Below are 21,274 nucleotides of genomic sequence, written 5' to 3'. Positions count from 1 at the left end.
AAATACACACACTTAGGAGTTTAAAGTGATTTTACTATTAAAGAAAAATTATATTTTTATAATATATTAGGTAGATATAAATCTTTTAAAATTGCCAATATAATAGCTAAATGGTTCTGAACCATGGAATTGTAGATTTTACCAATAATAATAGATATTAACCCACTTTTTATTATTTATTTATTTATATTAGTTTATTTTTTAACAGTTAAGTAACTACATGAATTGGTATATTTAACCCATGCAATTATTTAGCATATCTGTTGATATCGTAACAATAACTTCCAATGAAATCTATGAATTATTCATCTTTAATTTTCACATTTTATTTTGCATTTAAAGTGTAACACTCTAGGAACAGCTATATCTCAATTTGCTTTATTATAAAAAGAGCATTGAATATCTTCACTTAACACCTCTGGTAAGTAACTCGTAACCGATTATAGCATTACCCGGGCAAATACTCAAATAATAAATTCATTCATAATAAACACATCTCCATTGAGCAAAAGTGCAAAATTTATTTGGCACCCCTTCAGTGGGAGTTGCGAATCACTTGCTCAAATACTTGCCGCCTACTCGCCCCACACGATGTTCTCTATCCAGTCTGTGTACAGATGGACTTTGGTGTAGACGCTGGGCAGTCCCTGGACGCCGCACACCAGTCCGTACGAGGTGATGCCGATGACCTGCTTGAGGCAGGAGTACGTGGGATGCTGGACGAAGACGGGGCCGCCGGAGTCGCCGTAGCAGGTATCCGCACTGGAGTTCCTGGAGCCGGCACACAGCTGGGTTCGCACGTCGATCTTGTGGTCCAGTCGCTCGCTGCACTGCTGCTCATCGAATCTCTCCAGGGAAACCTTCAGGAGGTGCGACGAGGAGTGGCCTCCCTCCGCGGTGGCTCCCCACCCGGCGGCCGTCACCCGGAGATGCTCCTCTCCGCTGGCCACTGGCAGGCAGGCAGGCGCCACATACTCGCTGAAGATCGCCTCCCTCTCAAGCTCCACCAGGGCAATGTCGTTCTGGCGACTCCCCGAGTCGTCGTCTTCGCCATAGGCTGGGTGCACCACGTAGTTCACCACCCGGAAGTCCTGAGGCTGGGCGTCATCCGAGCTGCTCTTGTAGTCCAGTTCCCCCAACCTAACCACGTACTTGGGGCAGTCGTAGTTGGGGTCCAGACGCTGGTCTTTGGTTCTGAAATAAATTATAAAACCTATCACAATCTTCTGCTTATAAATCTTATAAAATCCCCTGAATCATAGTGCAAAGTAAGAGAAAGGATTAATTCATACCCATTTCGTTAATAAAATATTCAAACTGAATATAAACTGGGGATGAGTCAATAAACCGGGAGGTTCCGCCTTCTGAATTCCAGTTGGATACGATTATGTGAAAAATCATGTTTAAATCATGATGTTTTCTTTGTTTTACCATTAAGACACAATAATTAATGACGCCAGCACAATAGCTTTGACGAATTGATTGGTGTTGGCTAATAAGATGCGAATTTATGCAGCCGCATTGTTAGTTTTGAACTAAATTCCGAAAACAAATAAATAGGCAGCGCTTAATAAATTATATTAATTAACTGATGAAACGAACGTGTTTTCAAACTTTCAGTGGAAAAATAAGACCATATTTACATATGTATGCATAGGAATTTTTGAAATATTATAAAAAGGAAGCCGAAGATTAACCCTAAAACGAACCCTGGTATGTTCTGTGTGGAGAAGTATCTTTATGTGATATTTGATATCTTATAAGTATCAGTTTCTTGTTGCTGCTGTGGTTATTATTAGTTGCTTTTGGCATGCGATTAATGAATGAATACTGTGTGCTGTAATAAGGCATGCTTTTCGAGTAATTTATTGAATGTTCCTCTGGCATGGGGCTCGAGATCCCACTTACTCGCTGGTCTCAAAGCAGTGGGCGGCGGTCAGCACGAACTTGGGGTGGATGATTGTGCCCCCGCAGTCCCAGTCGATTCGAGAGGAGCTTTTCCCACGCTGACCCAGCAGCGCCATGAAGGGGAATTCCCGGCCGGCGGCCTTGGCGCCACCCACAATGAAGGGGGTGGAGCGGCAGGAAGCCCTTATCTCGTTGTAGCGACGGCACTCTGTCTCGAATTACATTCAACGTAAAGTATACCCTATCTTTGAGTACTACTAACCCTTTTCGAACCTCCTGAGACCAACATTGGCGGATATTGGTTGCGATTGGGCTTGCATGTTAAGTGGCAGGGGACAGCAAACGATGTCGTTGAACTCGTCGCAATATTTGACAAGACTCCCTATCAAGGGCAGGTTGAAAAACACCGCCGGACAATCCGTTGCTGTTAGATCCTTGCACTCCCCAGTTCCATTGTCGCAGAACTCAGAAACAGAGGTTCCTAGAACTCGGAATATCAAGAAGATTCCAAATATCACTTGCATGTCGCCTGAAGACTAAGTGAGAACTGAACTTCCGAATCAAATCGAATAACCGAAAAGTAGTTGATAAGAGAATTCTTGCTTCTGGCGCTCACAGTTTTTAGTTTGCTATTTTATTTGAATATGAAGCTACATGAAAGCTTAGTTTCAATTTGGCGTCATTACCCTTGCTTGGCAAGTTTTGGATAATTGTAATCTTCAAAATTTTAAATGTAACTGAAAAAAGCTTAAGAGGGGCTGTTCTCAATTTAAAAAACAATATTATTAGCAGAGTGCCGAAAAATGTTGTAGGCGTTGCCAACATAGTCATTTTGAATAATTAAGTCAGCATGATAAGAGGCGCCAAATTCAAACATTAAATTAACATTTTAAGTAAACACAATGGCAGAGTGCCTAGACTATAAAAATACATTTAAGCCGTTAAAAAAATTTAACCATCCACCATCTTTTTTGGAACGACTAGTAATCTTGATTAAGAAATATAAATATGTCATTGTACATTGTATATGCTTTTTCCCATTGAAACACCCTCCCCCATGTAATCAATTTATTGGGCAAAACCAATAAAATTATTTTACCGGCGTAATCATTTGGCTGACTCCCCAACCTCTATGTGATCGCGCAGTAAAATATAATATATATAATATAATATATATATTTTGTTTTGAAGTGAGCCTATAACCCTATTACTCGTTATATCATTCTCTCTGTGTGAGTATTCCTTTAACTAAAAATTGGCAAGCTACATTAAGAAAACATAACCTATTGCATTAATAGAATTAAAAAAAAAACATTCTGTTATGATAGGTAATGTACAGCGTAAAAGTGTTAAGTGTGAACACGTAGTAATCTAATCTAGCGAGTACTTTTATAATTTTAAACTAAATATCGATATTAAGAAAATGATCTCGATGAAGTGGAGCCAACCTCCCGATTAATAAGAAGATGAGAGAAAAATGCGCAAAGGTAATAAAAATATTAAATCAAATTAAAAAAAGCCCCAATAGTTAAAACCAATATATGTTTTATCATAAAGCATATATAAGCGGTACCAAACAAATTACAAAGAAAGATAAACTTTTACCACCTCTGGTTGCCTATACAAAACCTTATAGAAAAAAGGATGACCCCATGAGTACAAAAATTTCTTTCTAGCACCAGTAACTTTGGAAGAAAGCGTAACGGAAGCAGAATTAGATTGCTCAAACAGAATTCCCCTCTGTCTGAACAACCCATTAGTGATGTGACAAAAACATCGATAGTACCAATTCCCTACATTTTAACAGACATCGATATACCGATGATTCCATCGATGTTTCCCCACCTCTAGCCAAAATCTCTTTCCGTTTTTGTGCGCAACCAAAAAAGATGGCCGATGTAAATAATTTTTAAAGTTTTCTCGAAATCCAGAAAAAAGATTGGCATCCGTCCGCGAATGTTCGATGTGCAGTGCAAAATGCAAGGGGCACAGCTACTTTCGCGGCTGCCAATGTTATTTTTGGAGTTTCGCGGTGCGTTTCGCCGGAAAATTAATTGTGTTTTTCTCCTATGCAGCAAGTCGATGAAAACCTGAAGAAGAAGCGTACCTTCAAGAAGTTCACCTACCGCGGTGTCGACTTGGACCAGCTTCTGGACATGCCCAAGTGAGTTTGCCAGGGTTCCGCCAGTGCAGTCCCAAAATAAACGTGTCTTTCCCCGCACAGCAACCAGCTGGTGGAGCTGATGCACAGCCGTGCCCGCAGGCGCTTCTCCCGCGGCCTGAAGCGCAAGCCAATGGCCCTGATCAAGAAGCTGCGCAAGGCCAAGAAGGAGGCGCCCCCAAATGAGAAGCCCGAGATCGTCAAGACCCACCTGAGGAACATGATCATCGTCCCCGAGATGACCGGCTCCATCATCGGTGTCTACAACGGCAAGGACTTCGGACAGGTGAGGGCGGCAAGGGATCCTATTCCAGACCTTTTGTGTGTCTCTTAAAAAAGTGCTTTCTGCGCTGTTTTATACAAAGCGATTCGGAAATATCTTGTGGATTTCATAATCGCCATAGAGTTTTCTGTGCATCCCTTCGGAGCAGAACAAGCCCGCTAGCCTTTAGGTTGACTTAAACCCAATCTTTCCATCCATTACTTGGAATCCTATTGAACTATTCGAGGAGTACCACATAGGAACTGCTTCTTCCCTTATAGAAAAACTAAATTCAAAGTATGAGTTTTATAATAGAGTGGTATAACTACACAAAGGTCTGGAAACTGATCCCCTACAAGCATTCCCTTCTGAATCCAACTAACTAATTTTCTGTTTCCACCCACAGGTGGAGGTCAAGCCCGAGATGATCGGCCACTACCTGGGCGAGTTCGCTCTGACCTACAAGCCCGTCAAGCACGGTCGTCCCGGTATCGGTGCCACCCACAGCTCCCGTTTCATTCCTCTGAAGTGAGCGGTGCTCGTTTTGCTGGCCTGTTGAGATGAAGCGTAATAAATGAAACGTACTTTTCTAAGAAGCTTCCGTTTGCGTTTCCGTTCTCGTTTCCCCCGACCAAGTAAAGGAGTGGTTGCCAATTATGAAATGTACATTATCTATTTATTGGAACTTGTAAATCAGTGGCTGGCTATCCCGCTGGGGAGCTATCTGCGCTGGCGCCGGGCAACGTTGTGGTTGCTGGAGCTGGTGGTGCGATCGTAGGCGGTGTCCTTCATCAGCCCGGGACTCCTGCCGGCTGCCGCCGCCTCGCTGACATCGGCCGATCCGTAGGCACTGTCTTTAACTTGAGAAGCATATGGCAGATTAGCATGGCTCGAGTGCCGGGCGTCGCAAAGCTCTGAAAGTGCGGCAAGGAAGATTAGTGACTTGGCCGGCGGGGTTGTCATCGCCGGAAGAAGCTCTTGCTGGGAGTGGGGCCGGTGGACGTTTGGAGGTGCTGGCTCAGCTGCTGCAGGCTGTGGCTCTGACCGTGGTTAAAAGCTCCCAAAGCGGGAAAAGCGGCGGTGGCGATGGAGGACTTGAGGATGCTTCGGCTGGAGCCGCGGGTGCCCACTCCAATGGAGTTCTTGGCGGCGGGAGAGGTGTTCACATCAAAGGTGGTTAGCAGGGGATTGTTGCTCTGGGAACGCTGGTTCAGCCGAGGATCAGCCTCACCTAGACGGTTCAGTTCGGTCTCCATTGAGGTGTACATGGTCAGGTTGCTGGCCAGCAGATCCTGCCGCGAGCCCAGGGTCAGCAGGCTGTCGGCGTTGTTCAGTGTGGACGCTGTGGTGCTGTAGTTGGAGGAGGGACTGGCCGACTTGGAATACGACATGGCCACCTGGCCCATCTCGCTGGGTCCCTGCTGCAGGGCCCCCGTGCGCGGGTCGAAGTGCTTCTGGGTGGCGTCCTTCAGGGTGCTGTTGATCTCCTTGGCGCTGTCCGTCTGGCTCGCTGGCTTGCGCAGGGAGGAGATGTGGCCGGGCAGGGGCTCCCGAGAGACTGATGAGGATGGGGACGCGGAGTTAGTCTCCTCGTTCTCCTCCTGCAAGGGTTAGAAAAATTATAGTGGGTTGTTGAGTTCGTAAGTAAGGTTTACAAGTTTCTTTCTGATTATGATGTATATAATTAATAACTAATATAATAAGCTGGATAAAGGTAAGTAATTTGTTGCAAAATTGCGTGCGTAAGATTCATAGGCGATAAACCAAATGCCAGGACAAAAAGAAAAGGTATTACAGACGTCCCCCTACGTTCACCATGTCCTACCTCATCCTCCTCCGTGATGATGGACGACTCTATCCAGTCTTTGATGCGGTTCTTCTTCTGCTGGCGGTCCACGTTGGTCTCGATCCCGCAGTCGGCTAGCGTGTAGAGCAGCTTGTTCTTCTCGTCCGGGCTGCTGTGGAAGGAGTACATGGAGGGGCACAGCTCGTCGGTCTCGTACTCGGCCATCTCCTTCTGGGCGGTCTTGGCCAGCCAGCGGTCGTCTAGGAACTTGGTGACATCGGCCAGGCTCTTCGGTCGGTTGGAGATCCTGGCGAAGAAGCGCTTGAACATGCGCTGGGCATTCGAGGTGAGGAGCTTGAAGAGTCGAGGGGTTCGGCGCAGGGGCATCATCATCAGGCCTCCCTGCCAGGCCAAGTACCTCACGTATCGGGGATCATCGGAGGCAGCCTTCTGCCAGGGCAGACACCCAGTTAGGCACACAAAAATCACAATGCCAAACTGCCAGACGTCGTGGCTGGGATCGGCTCTGAAAGGGAGTTCAAATATTACAACAGGTAATTGTTGTTTTATCAAATATAGCTCTTACTTGTAACTGCCCTCGGGTTTGATTTCTAATACTTCAGGCGGACTGTAGGGCAGCCACTCGTTGCGGCGCTCCACAGTGGAGCCTGTGGGAAAGGACTCGCCAAAATCGCAGAGCTTTATGCGCTGAAAGTCCGAGCGGTAGATGAGCACATTATCCAACTTTATGTCTCGGTGCACTATGTCTCTGAAATAATTTAGTAAAAAAATAATGTACTAAACATTTTAATCCCTTAAAAAGTAAATACATTTTCAATTTTCATGCAACTTTTGTAGATATACAGTGCTTAACAGTGCATAAAAACATTTCATTTTCAAATATACAATAGAAAAGTCAGTTTACATTTCGTTTTTGTTGTTTTTAGAAAACTAATAAATAATAATATAGTAATATGTGAGTAAGAACAATAGCAGATCATCATATTTATACATTTTCTCAAAATCTCTTAGGGATGCTTGGCTTGCGTTTCTACGGAACGCAGTAAAACTTACTTTGAATGCATGTAGTCAATGGCCGAGGCCAATTGCTTGGCCACACGCTTGCTGTAAACTTCGCCCACACCCGAGTCGGTCACGTTCGACGTGAGATCCCCTGCGATTTATGAGCAGATTAGGTTGTTTAAGTGTTTTCAAATGCCATTCGTGGGACCCACCTAGGGGAGCATATTCCTGGGTGAAAACGTAGAATCCGGCCGTCTCGAAGGCCACATCGTAGGTGGTCACAATGTGCCGGTGAACGCCCAAATGGAGTCCGTAGTGGAACTCCCGGTAGAAGTCCCGAAGGGTCACATACGGCTTGGGCACCGCCTTGAGGACCATCTCGGTCTGTGAGCCCCGATGCTCCACCAGCAAGATCTTGCCGAACCATCCTTCGCCAACGATCTGTATGATATCAAACTCATCCACAAGCTGGATCTATATATAGATGGCACATTAAAATAGCTGCGATTGCTAGAAAAACTATACATCAATGTATTTGCCCTGGATTTTGGAGAAACTTCTTGGAACCATATTAATTTGGAGAAACCCGTCGCTTTTAGTTAGGCACACTGGGAAAACTTAGAACTTAGGAAGTTTCTTGATAAAAATACTTTATTTTCCCAGTCTATATAATGTTTTTTGAATACTTTTTTATTATTTTGTGTTGGAAAAACATTTTTAAGAGGAATATCTGCGCTGAGGTCATTTATAGTTCAATTTATGCCCATGAGAACCACTTTATTTAGCACTAAACGATTTATTTGGCCTGATACTTTATTTAAAACATTTTTTGATATACTTAGGGTGCAACACGTGCTCCAAGACCGAATTCTATAATTGACCCATTAGCTTTCAGTACAAAAAAACCAAATAGAGCTCCTTGTAAAGTGTAACGCCTCGGTAAAGACCCACCTCAACTATATTGAACAACTGGGTGTGCAAATGCACAGAGGGGATTGTGTGTATGAACTGCGTTACCTAGACCTATTAAACATTACTGTATGCGAGGCCGAGACGCTGCCCAGTGCTGTTTGTGTTTAATGATCAGAGATCTAATCGTTAACATGGCATTCTCCCCGTCGTGTTGTAGACGATTTCCCGGGGAAGAGACTATTGGCAGATTGCCCATCGCACCGACCAAGACGCGGCTGGGCCAAGTCGAACTCCTAATACCTTTCTATATCTGTTTGTTTATGGCGGAGGAATCGCAAAATAGAAATGGGACAAGACGGGCGGAGATAAATGCGTAGCTTATTTACATTTGGATTTGCACATCGAACATCATCCTGCTTCGGATGCTCACTCACCTTCTCCAATTCGAACTCTCGGATCTTGTGAATGTGTCCACGTGGCTTCTTCGACATTTTGGCTGTTTACATGGGAGCCCCTCGCTGCGGAAATGTACTTCAAACTCGCAGATCTGTTTACTGGTCAGTGCATATCACTCGATTCACTTTCGATTCCGCGAAGCTTTGTCCATGGGCGGGCCAATAAAACAATTGAAACGGTTTATGTACGCGAATGTATCCACCAGATTGTATCTACATATTTACACTTTGTACACAAGGCGGGCGTTGTAAATATTTATAGCGACAGCAGCAGCAGCAGCAGCAGCAGCAGCAGCAACTGAAACACCAAAGGAAATCATTTCTATATCTGTGGGATTCCTTTATTCTATACGCGCTAGTATCTCAATTCATGTATCTTTTGTTGCTGTGCCTGCACGCAGCTAAAGTAAATTAAGAGATTAATTGGTCGGCCGAATCGGGATTTGGTTTTCGCTTCCTGGTAAACGGGGAAAATGGGACTCCTACTGCAGGGCGGCCAGTGGAATTTCACCAAACAAATAATCCGCCGAGCGTGTGGTCTCGCATAAATATTTTGACACGTACACACACGGGCGGAATTTGAAGAAAAAGATTTTTAGAACCAGGCCGTAGAATTCTTCTCGGCCCTCTCCCGGCTTCGCTGATTCTATTCTGTTTTGATGTTTGTTTTCTCTCTTCGCTTTATGCATAATATCAACAGCTAAATTAAAAATAATGCCCGCTTGCCTCTTATATAAAAACCTCTGCGATAGTGTGGCGATTTTTGCCAGCGAAAATTCGCGTAGAATTCATCCAGCGGCACGCACTTTATTCAAAACGCACTTTCGCCAGAACTCCAAGTGCCCTGGCTTTCTACATATAAATCAAATGATTGTATGTATTTATCCCGCTGCACTTTATTTAAGATCTGCGCTTTTTCACGCATCCGAAGTACACGACCGCCCGTTGCCAACTGCTCTCCGTGGGGATTTAAAAAAAGATATTCCGAGCACTGCACGCGAGCGTTTTCGAAAAAGTTTTCGAAACATGTTTGCGCGACAGATGGGGGAATATTGGGAAAGAGTGGGAACTAGAGACGGAGGTCCAGAGCGTCGTTGCACAAGAGGAAAGCCGAAATAGAGTAGGGCCAACAGCAGTGGTCTATCAGTGCTTAACCCTCCTTGCCCTTGGAAAAGGCATGACAAATAATAATAAATAGAGTATTTCAGTATTTAACTAGATCCTTAGTAAAATGCACAAAATATCTAGGTTAATCTCTGACTATAAGGCCCTGATACCTGTTGACTTTGTCATTACACCCGCATCGATGACTAATTAGACATATTTAAATCTTATTTTGGTATTTCCGGCTAAGGTTAGTTCGAAATATTTATGTATTTTTTGCTTTTTTTAAAAGGCTAAAAAAATTGTCTTCACTTGCTGTTTTTGATTTCTAATTTTTTTTTTAAGGTATACAATTTTTGTTATTTTTCCGTTGATATTTAACTTTCAATTTAGCAATACATTTTTTAACGGTCAAAAAATTCAAGTGACCGGGGAACACCCTATATTAAGCAAACCGTTGGGTGCTGCCAGATCGCTCTGTTGCCAGTATGTTCTGTGGTATTTTTTCCCAACTCCCACCACGGTCATACCGCAGACCGTTCTAAAAAAATATTAGGTTTTAAAATTGGAACTAATGTATTTATGAAACAAGAGAGTAGATCTCCGACTTTTAAAAGGAGGTGATGGCACGAACCACGTGGAACTAAGTGAAATCGAGGAAAACCGGCGAAAACCCCACTAGTGTGATATTCGCCTTCCTAGTGCTGCCACCATTTAACCGCAGGATGCGGGACGCGGCAGTACCGAATCCGGAACCCAGCAGCACCGAAGGCAACTGCTCCGCAGATAATGAAAATAGCAAGGATCAGGATCACGATACGCCTCCGCTAGAGGCTGAGAGGGAGGCGGAGGCCAACGACGCCAATTGCACAATCTGTGGGGCCGCAAAGGCCTCAGCCCTCTTGGATTTGCGCTCCAATCATGTGATGCAACGTCGCCTGAGTCGCGACTGGAAGATACAAGTGAGTAATCTCCTTCCTCTGTCCTGGCTTTCTCTAAAATGTCCATTGTTCCCAGGCTGATGTAATCCGATCCACTTTGAAGGCCATTTGTGTGGACTGCGTTTGCAAGTTAAACGTGCACTCGGAGGTCACTCGGTCCCTGATGCAACGCATGCAGCGGCTGCAGCGATCTGGCGGAGATGTCACCACGGTGACAACAACCACAGCTTCGCCCGTCCATCAGAGTCCCCCCATTGCCGATGCGGAAGTGTCCACCACCTTGACAGAGAACCAGGAGGAGTTGGTGACAAGAAGCAGGCAGAGTGTTCGCAGTTCACGTTCCTCCTGCTCCGTGCTGGAGGTGTACCTCGCCCAGCAACCCTATTCTCCGTCGGCCAAGGAGTCGGGGGAGAAGCATGCAGAGGGTTGGAAGTGGCGAACGCGGCTGGAGTGTCACGAATGCGGAAGGGCGTATTTCCGGCGGGATTACTTCGCTCTGCACTTGCGCCGCTGTACCAAAACGCGCAGGTCGCAGCCCCGTCCGCCGCGTGCCAAGTGTAGGGTGCTCAACGAGGCCACCTATGACGGATCCTCTTCCGGAGTCACCCGCTCCTCGCGCATATACTACTGCCGGCATTGCGACGCTGAGTTTGACTCGAGGATCACTAAGAAGCAGCATGAGCGGTCAAAGCATCAGCAGCGGTTTCCCTGTGACCTGTGCGATGCCCAGTTGAACACGAAGTACGAGTGGGAGATGCACCACACCATCTGCCAGGCCAAGCAGGAGGTTAGTTCAAATGCAGTTGGTTTACTCAAGAAAAAGTAAGCTTATTAAAACGACTTATCCCTATAGGCCTTGAACATCCTGCAGCAGGAGGAATCTGGACAAACCGTGCAGTCTTTCCGAACGCCAAAGGCTCGCTCCACGCGCTCCCGCTCACGGGCCTGCTCCGAAGTCTGGGACAAGTACAATATGGATGATAAGGATGAAGAAGACGAAGAGGAAGAAAGCGACGAGGAGGATCGGGAAGAGGGCGAGGATGACCACGAGGACGCCATGTACACACGCCGCATGAATTTCACCGGCGACTGGATTGTAAACCACAGTCGGAGCAATAGCAACAGTGCTGGGAATCTCTCTCTGCTGTACGGCGACTATGGGCTGGTGGAGACGCACATGACCACCGACAAGGAGTACGGTACGGAATTCGTAACACTCTGTTTTTGATTGGTATTATTATATCTCCTGTTCATTTACAGACCTTTACCTACTTGACCTGCTGAAGACGCAGGTACGACTGAAAGCTTTCTCGTGCTTCACGCCAGGCTGTGGCTATCAGACGGATACCCTGGTGGCTCTGATGAAGCACGATTACATGGAGCACTGGAAGATGAGCTGGTTCTACTGCCACAAGTGCGGTGATGTCTTCACGAGCAAGTACGTGATTGTTAGTTGGAAATAGTGCAAGTAATTCCATATTTAATAAAACCATTTGTCTATTTTGCAGGGTCTTCCTGGACTACCACATGCACCTCCAGAACCGTGGCCTCTACATCTGCCACAAGTGCCGCGAAGAGTTCGAGTTGCAGCACCAGCTGGACCGCCACTTTCAGCTGCACAAGAAGGGGATCAACTACCATTGCAACTTTTGCCGGCTGGAGTTTCTCAGCGAGGCCAAGCTGCTGGCCCACTGCAAGCAGCGGGGGCACAGTCCCAACGATGAGCCCCTGATCAGCATCGATCGGTCTCTCTCAATCGTTAACTGCCATGGGCCCCGGCCGGCGGACTACTCTCGAACATGCAAAACCTATGAAGAGCGGGAGTTATATATTCCCAGGGTTGCGATGCCCTCGATGCAGCCCATGCACTTGCCGCAACATAAGCCCTATCGGTTTGCCATCGGCATTTGCGACTTTGAAGAGCGCAATCCGAACTGCGTGGGATGTCACTGAATCTAAGCTAGCCTAAGCCCTTTTAATTTGTCTGCAATAGTAACGAATAGTTCATTTTATCTAGCCCTACTTTAGGTAAATTCAGATTTGTATTTTTTATAATATATATTGTACCGTTGTGAGAGAAAGCCGTGTTGGATATTTGATTCTTCAGTCAGTTTATTTCGCGTTCTTTCGCTGATCCTTACATGATGAAAGTCGGGTGTCTAGGGATAATTTAAATTGCATTACAATTCGGAATACTTAAAACTAGATCTAGAATTCGCACGAGTGCGTGTGTGGACTATGATGCTATGTACAGAGTTACTCGTATAACAATTTAACATTATCGACCGTACGACTATATAGTTGTATAAGTGTAGGTGCTTATAATTAAGAGCCTATTGCATTGCCCCCAGCGCATGTTTTCATTTCTTTCGATTTGTTTGCCTTACGAATAGTGTAGTGGTAGTGCTTACGATTAGGTGTTGGCTTAGAACTAATCAATTGCCTGAATCTGAAACTTACAGATGTGTTAAACTAGGATATCGATTCGAAGTTAAGTTTAGGTTTAATTTGTAATTTTATTTTAATGCGTGTGCTCTTGCTCGTGGTACGTTTGAGTCGGTGTCAGTCTTATAAATTCAACCCAGGACGATTAATATATATATCTCGCTAACAGGATAACATGAGGCTAACAAAGATACGCTATTTGAGGTAGTTCTGTTCAAGTGGGATCTTCTGTTCTCTCTTCTCGCTTCGAAAATCATAGACGTAAGGCCACGTACATGCGTTCCACATACTGGTCGTTATAAATAATCTAGTGCTAATAATTTTTAAAACAAATCACTGGCATTTAACAAAGTTTTACAAGGTAGCTGATAGCGTGCAGCTAGCTCGCTAACCCATTCCGATGGGAGCCTCTTCTGCTCTGTCCTTAGATAGCATCGCCACCGCCTTCCGATCCCGCCTTCAGTCTTACTATATGTGGGTGGGTTTACATACGCATATCTTAGTTTGTCAGTTGGCCGGGATCTGGGGTGGAGGAGCTGGTCCTTTTAAGGCCTACAACTAGCTGGTTTCCAAAGATGGCCTCCGAGTGCCTAGCCTAGGGTATCTGTAACCTATGCAAACCTATTGTCTAACCTATATCCTAACGTTTCTGTTTTTAGGCACAAAGTGATGCTGACAACAATTAGTTTAGTGTGTGGGTTTGATTTTGAATGGGTGCCAGGTGCTGGTGCGGATGATTCCCACAACGACTGGGATGAGGTTTCTTCGTTTAAAGCTTCACCAACGCTGGTCGGCGCCTGAGCCGCCGATGGTAAGGAAAGTAACACAAGGATGGATCTAATAAGGGGAATAATAGGAGTTCCTATCCTAAGCCCGCTCTACTCCAGGGAGTCCAGGCTGTCCGTGGCATACTGCCAGGCCATGGTGAGCGTCAATCAGTCGGCTCGAGCCTGGGCATCCTCGCCATCCAGGAGCTCCCGCTTCAGGCCCATGGGCACGAACTGCGGTGATCCCGGGTAGTCCTCGTGCTCCTTGCCATTGGCCGGCGCACTGCTGGCGTGCATGATCACCCCGGCTGCCTCGGCTGGCTGGGGCGAGTAGGGCGACTGCGGCCGCTCCTTCCTGGCCAGCGAGAGGTCCTCCACATGCTCCTGCTCGTGATCCTCCTCATCGTCCGCGTCATCACGCTCATCCTGGTCCTGCCGCTCCCTCTTGATCAGGTTCTGCTCGTGCTTCTCCATCTCTAGGTCCATGGCCTCCTGGTCGTGCGGGTAGTGACGACCCTGTGGACTCGGCGACCGCATACTGTGGCCATTGGAGCGCTGGTCCATCTCCGCCGGGCTGCTGGACAGACGATTGGCGGCGGCATGGGCCGCTGCGGCCAAAGCCATGGCATGGAGTGCCTCTCGGCCAGCCATGTCACCACCCCGGTTCTCCAGAGCCTGCTGAAGGAAGGCGTGGTCGAGGAGAGCCGCCGCCGAGGGCGGAATGGTGGGCGGCATGCCGTGGTGAGCCGGCACATGGTCCACCTTCTGATCGCGCTTCGCCTCCGAATGGTGGCCATGTCCATGCCCATGCCCGTGTCCATGTCCGTAGTTATGAGCAGCAGCGGCTGCCGCGGCGGAGTAGGGGAATCCCTGAGAGGATTCGGCTCCTGGGGGACTGCGCTTCGGGGTGCGGTGGGTGCCACGACCGGTGGTGATGTTAAGCTTGCGCACCTTGTCATAGAGGGTGCGGCTGGGCAGACCATATTTTCGGCTCGCCTGGAGGGCGCTCATTCCCTCCCTCACCGCCTGGATGGCGCACATCATGTCCGCCCGGGTGTACTGCTTGTAGCGCTTCCACTCCGGCTTCTTGCCGCCCGACTGAGCGGTCTCCTCCTCGAAGGAGCGATCTGTGTAGGGCGACAGGGGCTCCTTGTCGCCGCCATAGTCCGAGCCATTGAAGCTGTGGTTGCGCTCGCCACCGCTCACTCCCAGGCCGGAAGGAAGCTGTGTGCTCTGGTGCGGATGAGTGGGGGTCTTCTCTCCGTTAACGCTCATGGGTCCGGGTTGCGAGGAGTCGGCGGGATTAGCTTGGGCCAGAACGTTTCTCAGGATGGGTGTGTCGCGGTTTCCACTGAGCAGCATGCTCGAGATGGCAGACAGCTTTTTGCGCTTGAGAGGATTCATGTCGGCGGCGGATTCGTAGACGGAGTTCAGCATGGCGGCGGCGGCGGAGGGTGTCAGGGGCCACTGGCCGCCGGACTCGCTGGCCGCCGAGGGCGCCGAATGGGGCGTAGCCTGGGTGGGGGTCAGCGGAGCCTCGCCGGCCGGCATCTGACTGGCCGCCAAGGGCTGCTGCTGCGGATAGTGGCTGAAGCCGCCCGGCTGATAGCCAAACTGTGGTGCCGGTGGCGGTGAGCAGCTGCTCGAAATGGCTGCACTGGGCGAGATGTGGGTGGATGTGGAGATCACGGACGAGGAGTGATTGGAGGCCGCTCCGTTCTGGGGCTTGGCTCCGCCAGCTCCCGAACTGGAGGTGGGCGTGGCGCTGGCATGGCTGCCGGAACTGTGATGGTTGAACTTCATGAGGTTGTCGTACAGACCCTTGACCTGCAGCTCCTTGGCCGTGCGCAGGATCTCCGGCTCCTGGCTCTTGGTCACCGTCGTCTCGCCCGTGTACATGTACTGCAGCAGGGCGGCGATCTCGAAGCCCTTCACTCCTGGCAAGATGATGCTGCAGTGGTCCTGCGGCACATCCTTGAGGATGTGCTGGAAATACGGCGAATTGGCCGCCAGGACCACGCGATGGGCCTGGAACTGCTCGTCATCGACCACCAGGCTGCAGTCCACATAGCTGCCCACCTCGTGCAGGGCGTGCAGGATCTGGACTAGGTTCGTCTGGTGGTTGTTCCAGCGGAGGCAGTAGGTCTGACCCAACTCGCCGCTGCTGGCCACCGGCGCCGTGGGGCCGCCCATCTCCTGGCTGTTGCGTTCCTCGCGCTCCGCTTCGCGATCCCTGTCGTCCTGCTCTGGGATCACCCTCGAGTGGTGATGGTTCTGCTGGTGGTGGTGGCTGGCTGGCTGGTCGGGCTCCTCGTCCGGAGCGGGATCGCTGCCGTTGTAGACACCGTTCAGGCTGGTGAAGGCGGCGCTCAGCAGCGTGGGCGAGTAGAAGGATAGGTGCTTCCTGACCTTGAGCGCCAGTTTAAGGCCTACGATTCACCTGGTTGCCTGTGTTCCCGGGGGAAAAGAGAAGAGAGCGGGGAAAATGGCAATTAGTACGAGTTTTCTTTCTGCCAGATTTGGCAAGTGTCAGAGGGTTGGAGAGGCAGATTTCAAATTTCGCATGGGTTGCTAAAATCAACAGAAAAGACACACACACACCCGAAGGCGGGCACATGGAAGCGGAAGTGGAAGCCAGGAAGTCAGGTGTGCGAAATTGGGGATGGTCGCTCCTCCAGTCCTCCATTTCTCTTTTTTGGCGGAAAATCTTGCTTGTAAAATTTATGCCATTCTGGCTGGCACCCCCCCGAAGTTTTATGCGCCGTAAAAAAGTGAAAGTATATTGGTGGAGTGGGCGGGCAGGCGGCAAAGTGGGTGGTGGCGAGGAAAACGTGTAGGAAAAATGGGGGAAAAAAATATGCAAACATCCCTCGAAAGATGTGTGCGCGTATTTTTCCGGCTGCTTTTCGCGCGTTTTACTTTTACGCATACATATTCAAATCTATATGTATGAAGCGGGGCTTTTTTATACCGCCGCCTGGAATCGGGAAATGGAAATGGAAATGGGAAGGCACGGAAAATAAGGGAAAAATGTGGCTGAAAAACTTGCAATAATTTTCATTCATTTTGTGTACAAAAAGAGGAGGTGGCGGGGGTGGAAGCCAGGGCCATATGCCCTTGTCCTTGGCTTGACTTCAGTTTTAACTCGGCCCGTGGTCGAATTTCAAACTCAAGTGGTCGCCATATGCTGGCGTCCTGGCGTCATGTGTTGGCCATTCGTCAAGGAGTTCGCATCCCAAATTGCGGCCATGTGTCGTGTGTGAGTCTCCAGTTACCAACAGGTAGCGCAGTCCCCCAAAACGATAATGGCAATCAAACAACAACAGGGAAATGTCAAAGGGGCGAGCCCCGCAGGAAAAAAACGCAGAAGGTATATGGCGAAAAAAAAGAAAAGCGGACAATCAGACAAAGGCGGCAAACAAACGATCGCATTATTGTCTGCGGAAAATGCGCAAGAGATCATCAATTGTTGTCTAGCCATTGTCTCGCCGGCAGGATAATGGGCAACCTGCGGAGATCCCGAGCCCAATCCCGCTCCCACTCCCGATTTGCGCAACGCCGAGCAGGTAAGCGATTTCGGATTTCGGATCTCGGACCTCTCGGATATTTCGGATATTTCGAAATAAGCGCATTAGTTGTGGCTATAACAGTGCCATAAGGGCGATGCCTCAACGCCTCGACAGCGGGGAGATCGAGATCGGATCGCACGTTGCGCATACGACACGATCGCCAAAAGGCCGAAAGCTCCCGGCGCAGAGCTTTGGCCAACTTTTGCTAACAGCGGGCCAACGGCTCGCCAGCAGCGACCACCATTTTGTGGAAAACACGCTTAATTAAAATTATCACCAACGTCATTGAAACGAATGCACTTGGGAACCGGTTTCAGCTCTAGGGCTTCCAGTTTCTTTTCGGCAGTGTCAATTTTTTGGACACGTATCAGGCTTATGGCTTGCGAAATTGTACAAAAAAGATCGAAAATCAAGGGGCTTACGGAGGGCAGTGTGCACCAAGGTCTAACAAAGTCAAATTTTTAAAACTAAAAAGTTAAAACATCAAATATATTTAAAGCTTGAGGGTTTTTCAATATTTAAAAAATATTTTTTAATGAAAAACCCTTTTAGCTTTGATGTATTGTAGGAGTTAACTTGTTTTTATAGCAGAAAATGTTAAAAAAAAATATTTTCCAGATTCAAAAACTCGTTTTTTAATTAATTGTTTAAAAATCTTACCACGAAATAATGAAAATGCCGCAGGTGGGGCACAATATCGTTGGTGCTAAGTGGCCAAATTAATTATTGGGACACTTGTGGTGTTTTTTTGCATACAGTTTTTAGCGTTCTTTTTTATTTTATTTCTAAAATTTTTAGTTGTTTAGTTAGTTTTAAATTTGTTCAATTTTTTCACATTCTCAGAACAGAGTTTTTGATAGTGCTGATTTGCTGTTGTTGTTGCTCGGTTTTCCGCTCCACACACACTTGCACAAAACACGGAGTTGCCAAAATATTAGATATTTTCCAAGAAACTGCGACACGTTTAGCGTTTTCCTTGAGTTTTTCGCTCGCCTGGTGGTTTTTCAATATTTTGAGGGAGTTTAGAGAGTTTTGCGGGCACGTTGTTGCAGATTCGAGCGCTCAAACTTGAATAAAACTGCCACGGTTTTCGTGTGCAGCAAGTCATTGAAGACCAAATTTCCCGAGCGCTGCCAGAGCGAGATGGCCATAGGCGGGAGAGGCGGCGAGAAAACTGTTCGACGGCGAAGGGGCAAAAGGAAAACTGTGCTACGCCTCGCTCCGTCACGTTTCCACCCTCGCGCCCTCTCTGTCGCGCAGTTGCAGTTTTTTGCGCTTGCACTTGGCTCTCGCTCTCGCTCTCTCTCCTTCGCCCGCTCTCTCACTTTTGTGCGTAAGTGTGCGCGAGTGTGCGTGCACGAGATTGCGACTGCCCGTGTGTGTGCTGCTGCATATATGGCTGCTGCCATTGGGCGCAGTGCGTGCGAAAGAGAGCCGAGTAGTTGCAGTGCATCCCACTCACTCTTTTTTGGCGACTGCATTTTTTACGTTATTTTTTAATACCCGAATCTAAGCAGGTTGTCGGTTGCGAGGAAAACTGGTCCCGCGTCTCTCGATCTTTGCTGCCCTGTGCAGCACCCCTTGCTCTTTCCCCCGGCCCCTGCCTGGTCGCCATTTTGAACAGTCTTTTTGATACTTTGTCGCCTGCCCTTTCGAACGTTTTCGATTCTTCGCTTCCCTCTACAGCTTCTTAGTTATGCAAATTCGGATACTAAAGTGCAGATAAAGTAACGACCTTCGGCAATCAATGCATAATTGAATGCACTCCCGGCATGCAATGCGATAGATTTGCATGGGACGCGACCTTCGACCCTTCGGACGATAACCCTTCGAACTCTTGATTTTTTATGCAAATTGCTAAGTAACGGTCGCAAGGGCTAAGATTTCGGGGGGTTAGAAATAGCAGAAGGCCAATTTGGACCTTCGTAATATCCTGTAATTTATGCGAGGCACCTGTAAGGTTTCCAGGGTTAGGGAAACCAGCATGAAAAATAAGTTAAGATAATAAAAGCATAGACTTGTACTTGAATTGTACTTTAATTCTTATTCGCACTGATATAAGTTATTTTTAGAAAAATTTTTAAAAATAATTACTTGCTTTTAGCCAAAAGTTAAATTAAAAATTACGGACTTAACCTTAGAAATCTCGTGTGCAACAGAACCTTTCCCTATTTGCAATGGTCATCTGAAGCAGCTGTACCCTACACTTTCCTCTCCACAGCTCGACTTACATTTTTTAATTGTTCATCATTAGTTTTTCCGCCGCTTCCTCTGTGTTGCGCCCCCGGACCCCCTACGCCTCCACTCCGGGTTGCCAAACCCATTAATCATGTTTGGAAATTAAGGTCAACCGCATTTCACGGAGCCGTTTTCTGTCCGCTCGTGTTTTCAACTGCATTTTTTGGCAGGCCCGCGAGATCGGTCAGCACTATCTTCCCCTCGAAAGCCGAAAACTAGTTCGCAAGTGCATTCACCTCCCCCCGCCCCCGCCGAATGCGGCTCCAAGCTGATAGTGCAAGACATGAGTGTAGGCACGGGCATAAAAAGCGGAAAGTTGCCGCAACTCGGACTCCATAATCTGGACGAGAGCCCGGGGCTTTACTCTCTACAACACTATGTGTCGGGGCCCCGGCCCCCTGCCCACTGGTAATCTTATCATCATTACCCCCAGCGCCTGTCAATGTCCCAGTGAAAGTGTAAACGGGAATTACAAGAAGCTGGAATAAGGAAAGTGCGTGATTTGACAATACAAACTAAGAAATATATGTTTTTATTCAAATAAAGTAAAAGAAACATCAAAAAAGGGGACATCACTTTTGGAATATCTCCTCTAATTCAAAACAATGAAAGTATGCAATTTATTACAATTTATTTATAACAAGGATTTTATAATATTAATAATAAGTAATATTATATGCACACATATTTAAGTATAAACTTGTCTTCAATATGTTTAAAAATTTGTATTTAATTTAGAACTGATTAAGCTGCTTACTTAGTCCGAGAAAATTCGCCGGCACTCCGCATGTGTCGATCACTGAGAGTTTCCCTAAATGGATTATCCTCTGGTCAGTGTTGACTTTGCTGACTTTTTGACTAACGGCTGAGGATGTGGCCAATTCCGGAGATGAAGACGTATCCCGGCCCAAAGCCACCGCTCATTATGGGGGATTAGCAGGGAGAAATCCGCACATAATCCAACCACAAGGCACTCGCTCAATGAAGCGGAGGACTCTTAATGAACTGCTGGTATCCTCGCATCTACCTGCCTGCCATCGCTTTGGAGATGTGTGGATCTTGGCAAAAAGGGCAGACAAAGCGGGCTCAAAAATGATTTAACAATCAGCAATTCTTTGTTCCTCAAGCAGCACTAATTTGCAGTCATCTGTGGAAAATGGCATTGTTCTAAAATGTTTCTTATCACCTCTCAAATTTCCTAGACCAAATCTGGATTTGCATTTCGTATTTGTGTTTGCAAACTGCACGACAAATGTTTTTCCTCCTACACATTTTCGCGATTAGTATTATCAGCGCTTTGTTTCTGGCCAGCACATGGCAGTAAAACCTCGGGGAGTGGCACCTTTGACCTGCTGCGCGGCGTTTATGATCCTTGCGAAAGGGTTTCGTCTGGGTCTTTATGGTTATACGACTTTTCGCAAAAATGTGCCAAAATAGTTCGGCGGAACTGTGGCCTGCCGTTTTACGAGGCCTAACCCTTTGCCCCTGGCCATTATCATTGAGCGACTGTCGCCTGGAATATTTGCATGCGAAAGGAGGAATCGAGAGTATTTTCCAGGAAATGCCCTTCCTTGTGTTTCAATCAATGTCTGGGTCAACTTAATAGCTGCATTTGTCATGCAAAATAAAAAATGAATGCAAAAAACAAAGCGAGGACGAGTTTTCCGGCATTTCCCAGGCAACCCTTTACCCCTATCTCTTCT

The 21,274-nt window shown here is 47.3% G+C and overlaps 5 protein-coding genes across 7 annotated transcripts; 2 read left to right on the top strand and 3 right to left on the bottom strand.

The window, feature by feature from the left end:
* Positions 1-296: 296 nt before the first annotated feature.
* LOC108029917 (serine protease snake) lies at positions 297-2,464 on the bottom strand. Its single transcript, XM_044091859.2, has 3 exons — positions 2,171-2,464; positions 1,909-2,116; positions 297-1,194 (listed from the first exon to the last, which is right to left on the bottom strand). The coding sequence occupies exons 1-3, from the start codon at positions 2,430-2,432 to the stop codon at positions 576-578; spliced, it is 1,089 nt and encodes a 362-aa protein (XP_043947794.1). The 5' UTR covers positions 2,433-2,464; the 3' UTR covers positions 297-575.
* Positions 2,465-3,711: 1,247 nt separating this feature from the next.
* Positions 3,712-4,927, top strand: LOC108030282 (uncharacterized). Its single transcript, XM_017103111.2, has 4 exons — positions 3,712-3,806; positions 3,984-4,072; positions 4,133-4,355; positions 4,738-4,927. The coding sequence occupies exons 1-4, from the start codon at positions 3,798-3,800 to the stop codon at positions 4,861-4,863; spliced, it is 447 nt and encodes a 148-aa protein (XP_016958600.1). The 5' UTR covers positions 3,712-3,797; the 3' UTR covers positions 4,864-4,927.
* Positions 4,928-4,985: 58 nt separating this feature from the next.
* Positions 4,986-9,453, bottom strand: LOC108030281 (serine/threonine-protein kinase SBK1). Of its 3 annotated transcripts, none has more exons than XM_017103108.3 (7): positions 8,487-9,453; positions 7,353-7,614; positions 7,192-7,291; positions 6,704-6,886; positions 6,157-6,643; positions 5,563-5,932; positions 4,986-5,245 (listed from the first exon to the last, which is right to left on the bottom strand). In XM_017103108.3, exons 1-7 carry the CDS (start codon positions 8,541-8,543, stop codon positions 5,052-5,054), a joined length of 1,653 nt encoding a protein of 550 aa, XP_016958597.1. In that variant the 5' UTR covers positions 8,544-9,453; the 3' UTR covers positions 4,986-5,051. The 3 variants fall into 3 exon arrangements, with proteins under 3 accessions (XP_016958597.1, XP_016958599.1, XP_016958596.1); XM_017103110.3 differs by having other exon boundaries at positions 4,986-5,191; XM_017103107.3 differs by having other exon boundaries at positions 5,116-5,932.
* Positions 9,454-10,118: 665 nt separating this feature from the next.
* LOC108030214 (zinc finger protein 546) lies at positions 10,119-12,633 on the top strand. Its single transcript, XM_017102981.3, has 5 exons — positions 10,119-10,573; positions 10,629-11,339; positions 11,406-11,751; positions 11,813-11,990; positions 12,061-12,633. The coding sequence occupies exons 1-5, from the start codon at positions 10,337-10,339 to the stop codon at positions 12,503-12,505; spliced, it is 1,917 nt and encodes a 638-aa protein (XP_016958470.1). The 5' UTR covers positions 10,119-10,336; the 3' UTR covers positions 12,506-12,633.
* A 13-nt stretch (positions 12,634-12,646) lies between these two features.
* LOC108030215 (sex determination protein fruitless) lies at positions 12,647-18,386 on the bottom strand. Its single transcript, XM_017102982.3, has 2 exons — positions 17,994-18,386; positions 12,647-16,212 (listed from the first exon to the last, which is right to left on the bottom strand). The coding sequence occupies exon 2, from the start codon at positions 15,955-15,957 to the stop codon at positions 13,933-13,935; it is 2,025 nt and encodes a 674-aa protein (XP_016958471.1). The 5' UTR covers positions 15,958-16,212; positions 17,994-18,386; the 3' UTR covers positions 12,647-13,932.
* Positions 18,387-21,274: the final 2,888 nt, after the last annotated feature.

Source organism: Drosophila biarmipes, chromosome 2R (assembly GCF_025231255.1).
Source record: "Drosophila biarmipes strain raj3 chromosome 2R, RU_DBia_V1.1, whole genome shotgun sequence".
In the NCBI taxonomy this organism is placed as follows: domain Eukaryota; kingdom Metazoa; phylum Arthropoda; class Insecta; order Diptera; family Drosophilidae; genus Drosophila; species Drosophila biarmipes.
This window is presented reverse-complemented; position numbering and strand designations above follow the sequence as displayed.

Coding starts and splice junctions, on each gene's coding strand:
- LOC108029917 (XM_044091859.2), bottom strand. CDS start 2,432: ATGCAAGTGATATTTGGAATCTTCTTGATATTCCGAGTTCTAGGAACC. Junction 2,117..2,170: donor TCTCAGGAGGTTCGAAAAGG/GTTAGTAGTACT, acceptor AATTCGAGACAG/AGTGCCGTCGCTACAACGAG. Junction 1,195..1,908: donor CACTGCTTTGAGACCAGCGA/GTAAGTGGGATC, acceptor AATTTATTTCAG/AACCAAAGACCAGCGTCTGG.
- LOC108030282 (XM_017103111.2), top strand. Junction 4,073..4,132: donor CAGCTTCTGGACATGCCCAA/GTGAGTTTGCCA, acceptor TTCCCCGCACAG/CAACCAGCTGGTGGAGCTGA. Junction 4,356..4,737: donor ACGGCAAGGACTTCGGACAG/GTGAGGGCGGCA, acceptor TTCCACCCACAG/GTGGAGGTCAAGCCCGAGAT.
- LOC108030281 (XM_017103107.3), bottom strand. CDS start 8,543: ATGTCGAAGAAGCCACGTGGACACATTCACAAGATCCGAGAGTTCGAA. Junction 7,615..8,486: donor GAGAGTTCGAATTGGAGAAG/GTGAGTGAGCAT, acceptor ATCTATATATAG/ATCCAGCTTGTGGATGAGTT. Junction 7,292..7,352: donor CCAGGAATATGCTCCCCTAG/GTGGGTCCCACG, acceptor CATAAATCGCAG/GGGATCTCACGTCGAACGTG.
- LOC108030214 (XM_017102981.3), top strand. CDS start 10,337: ATGCGGGACGCGGCAGTACCGAATCCGGAACCCAGCAGCACCGAAGGC. Junction 11,340..11,405: donor TCTGCCAGGCCAAGCAGGAG/GTTAGTTCAAAT, acceptor TTATCCCTATAG/GCCTTGAACATCCTGCAGCA. Junction 11,752..11,812: donor GACCACCGACAAGGAGTACG/GTACGGAATTCG, acceptor GTTCATTTACAG/ACCTTTACCTACTTGACCTG.
- LOC108030215 (XM_017102982.3), bottom strand. CDS start 15,957: ATGGGCGGCCCCACGGCGCCGGTGGCCAGCAGCGGCGAGTTGGGTCAG.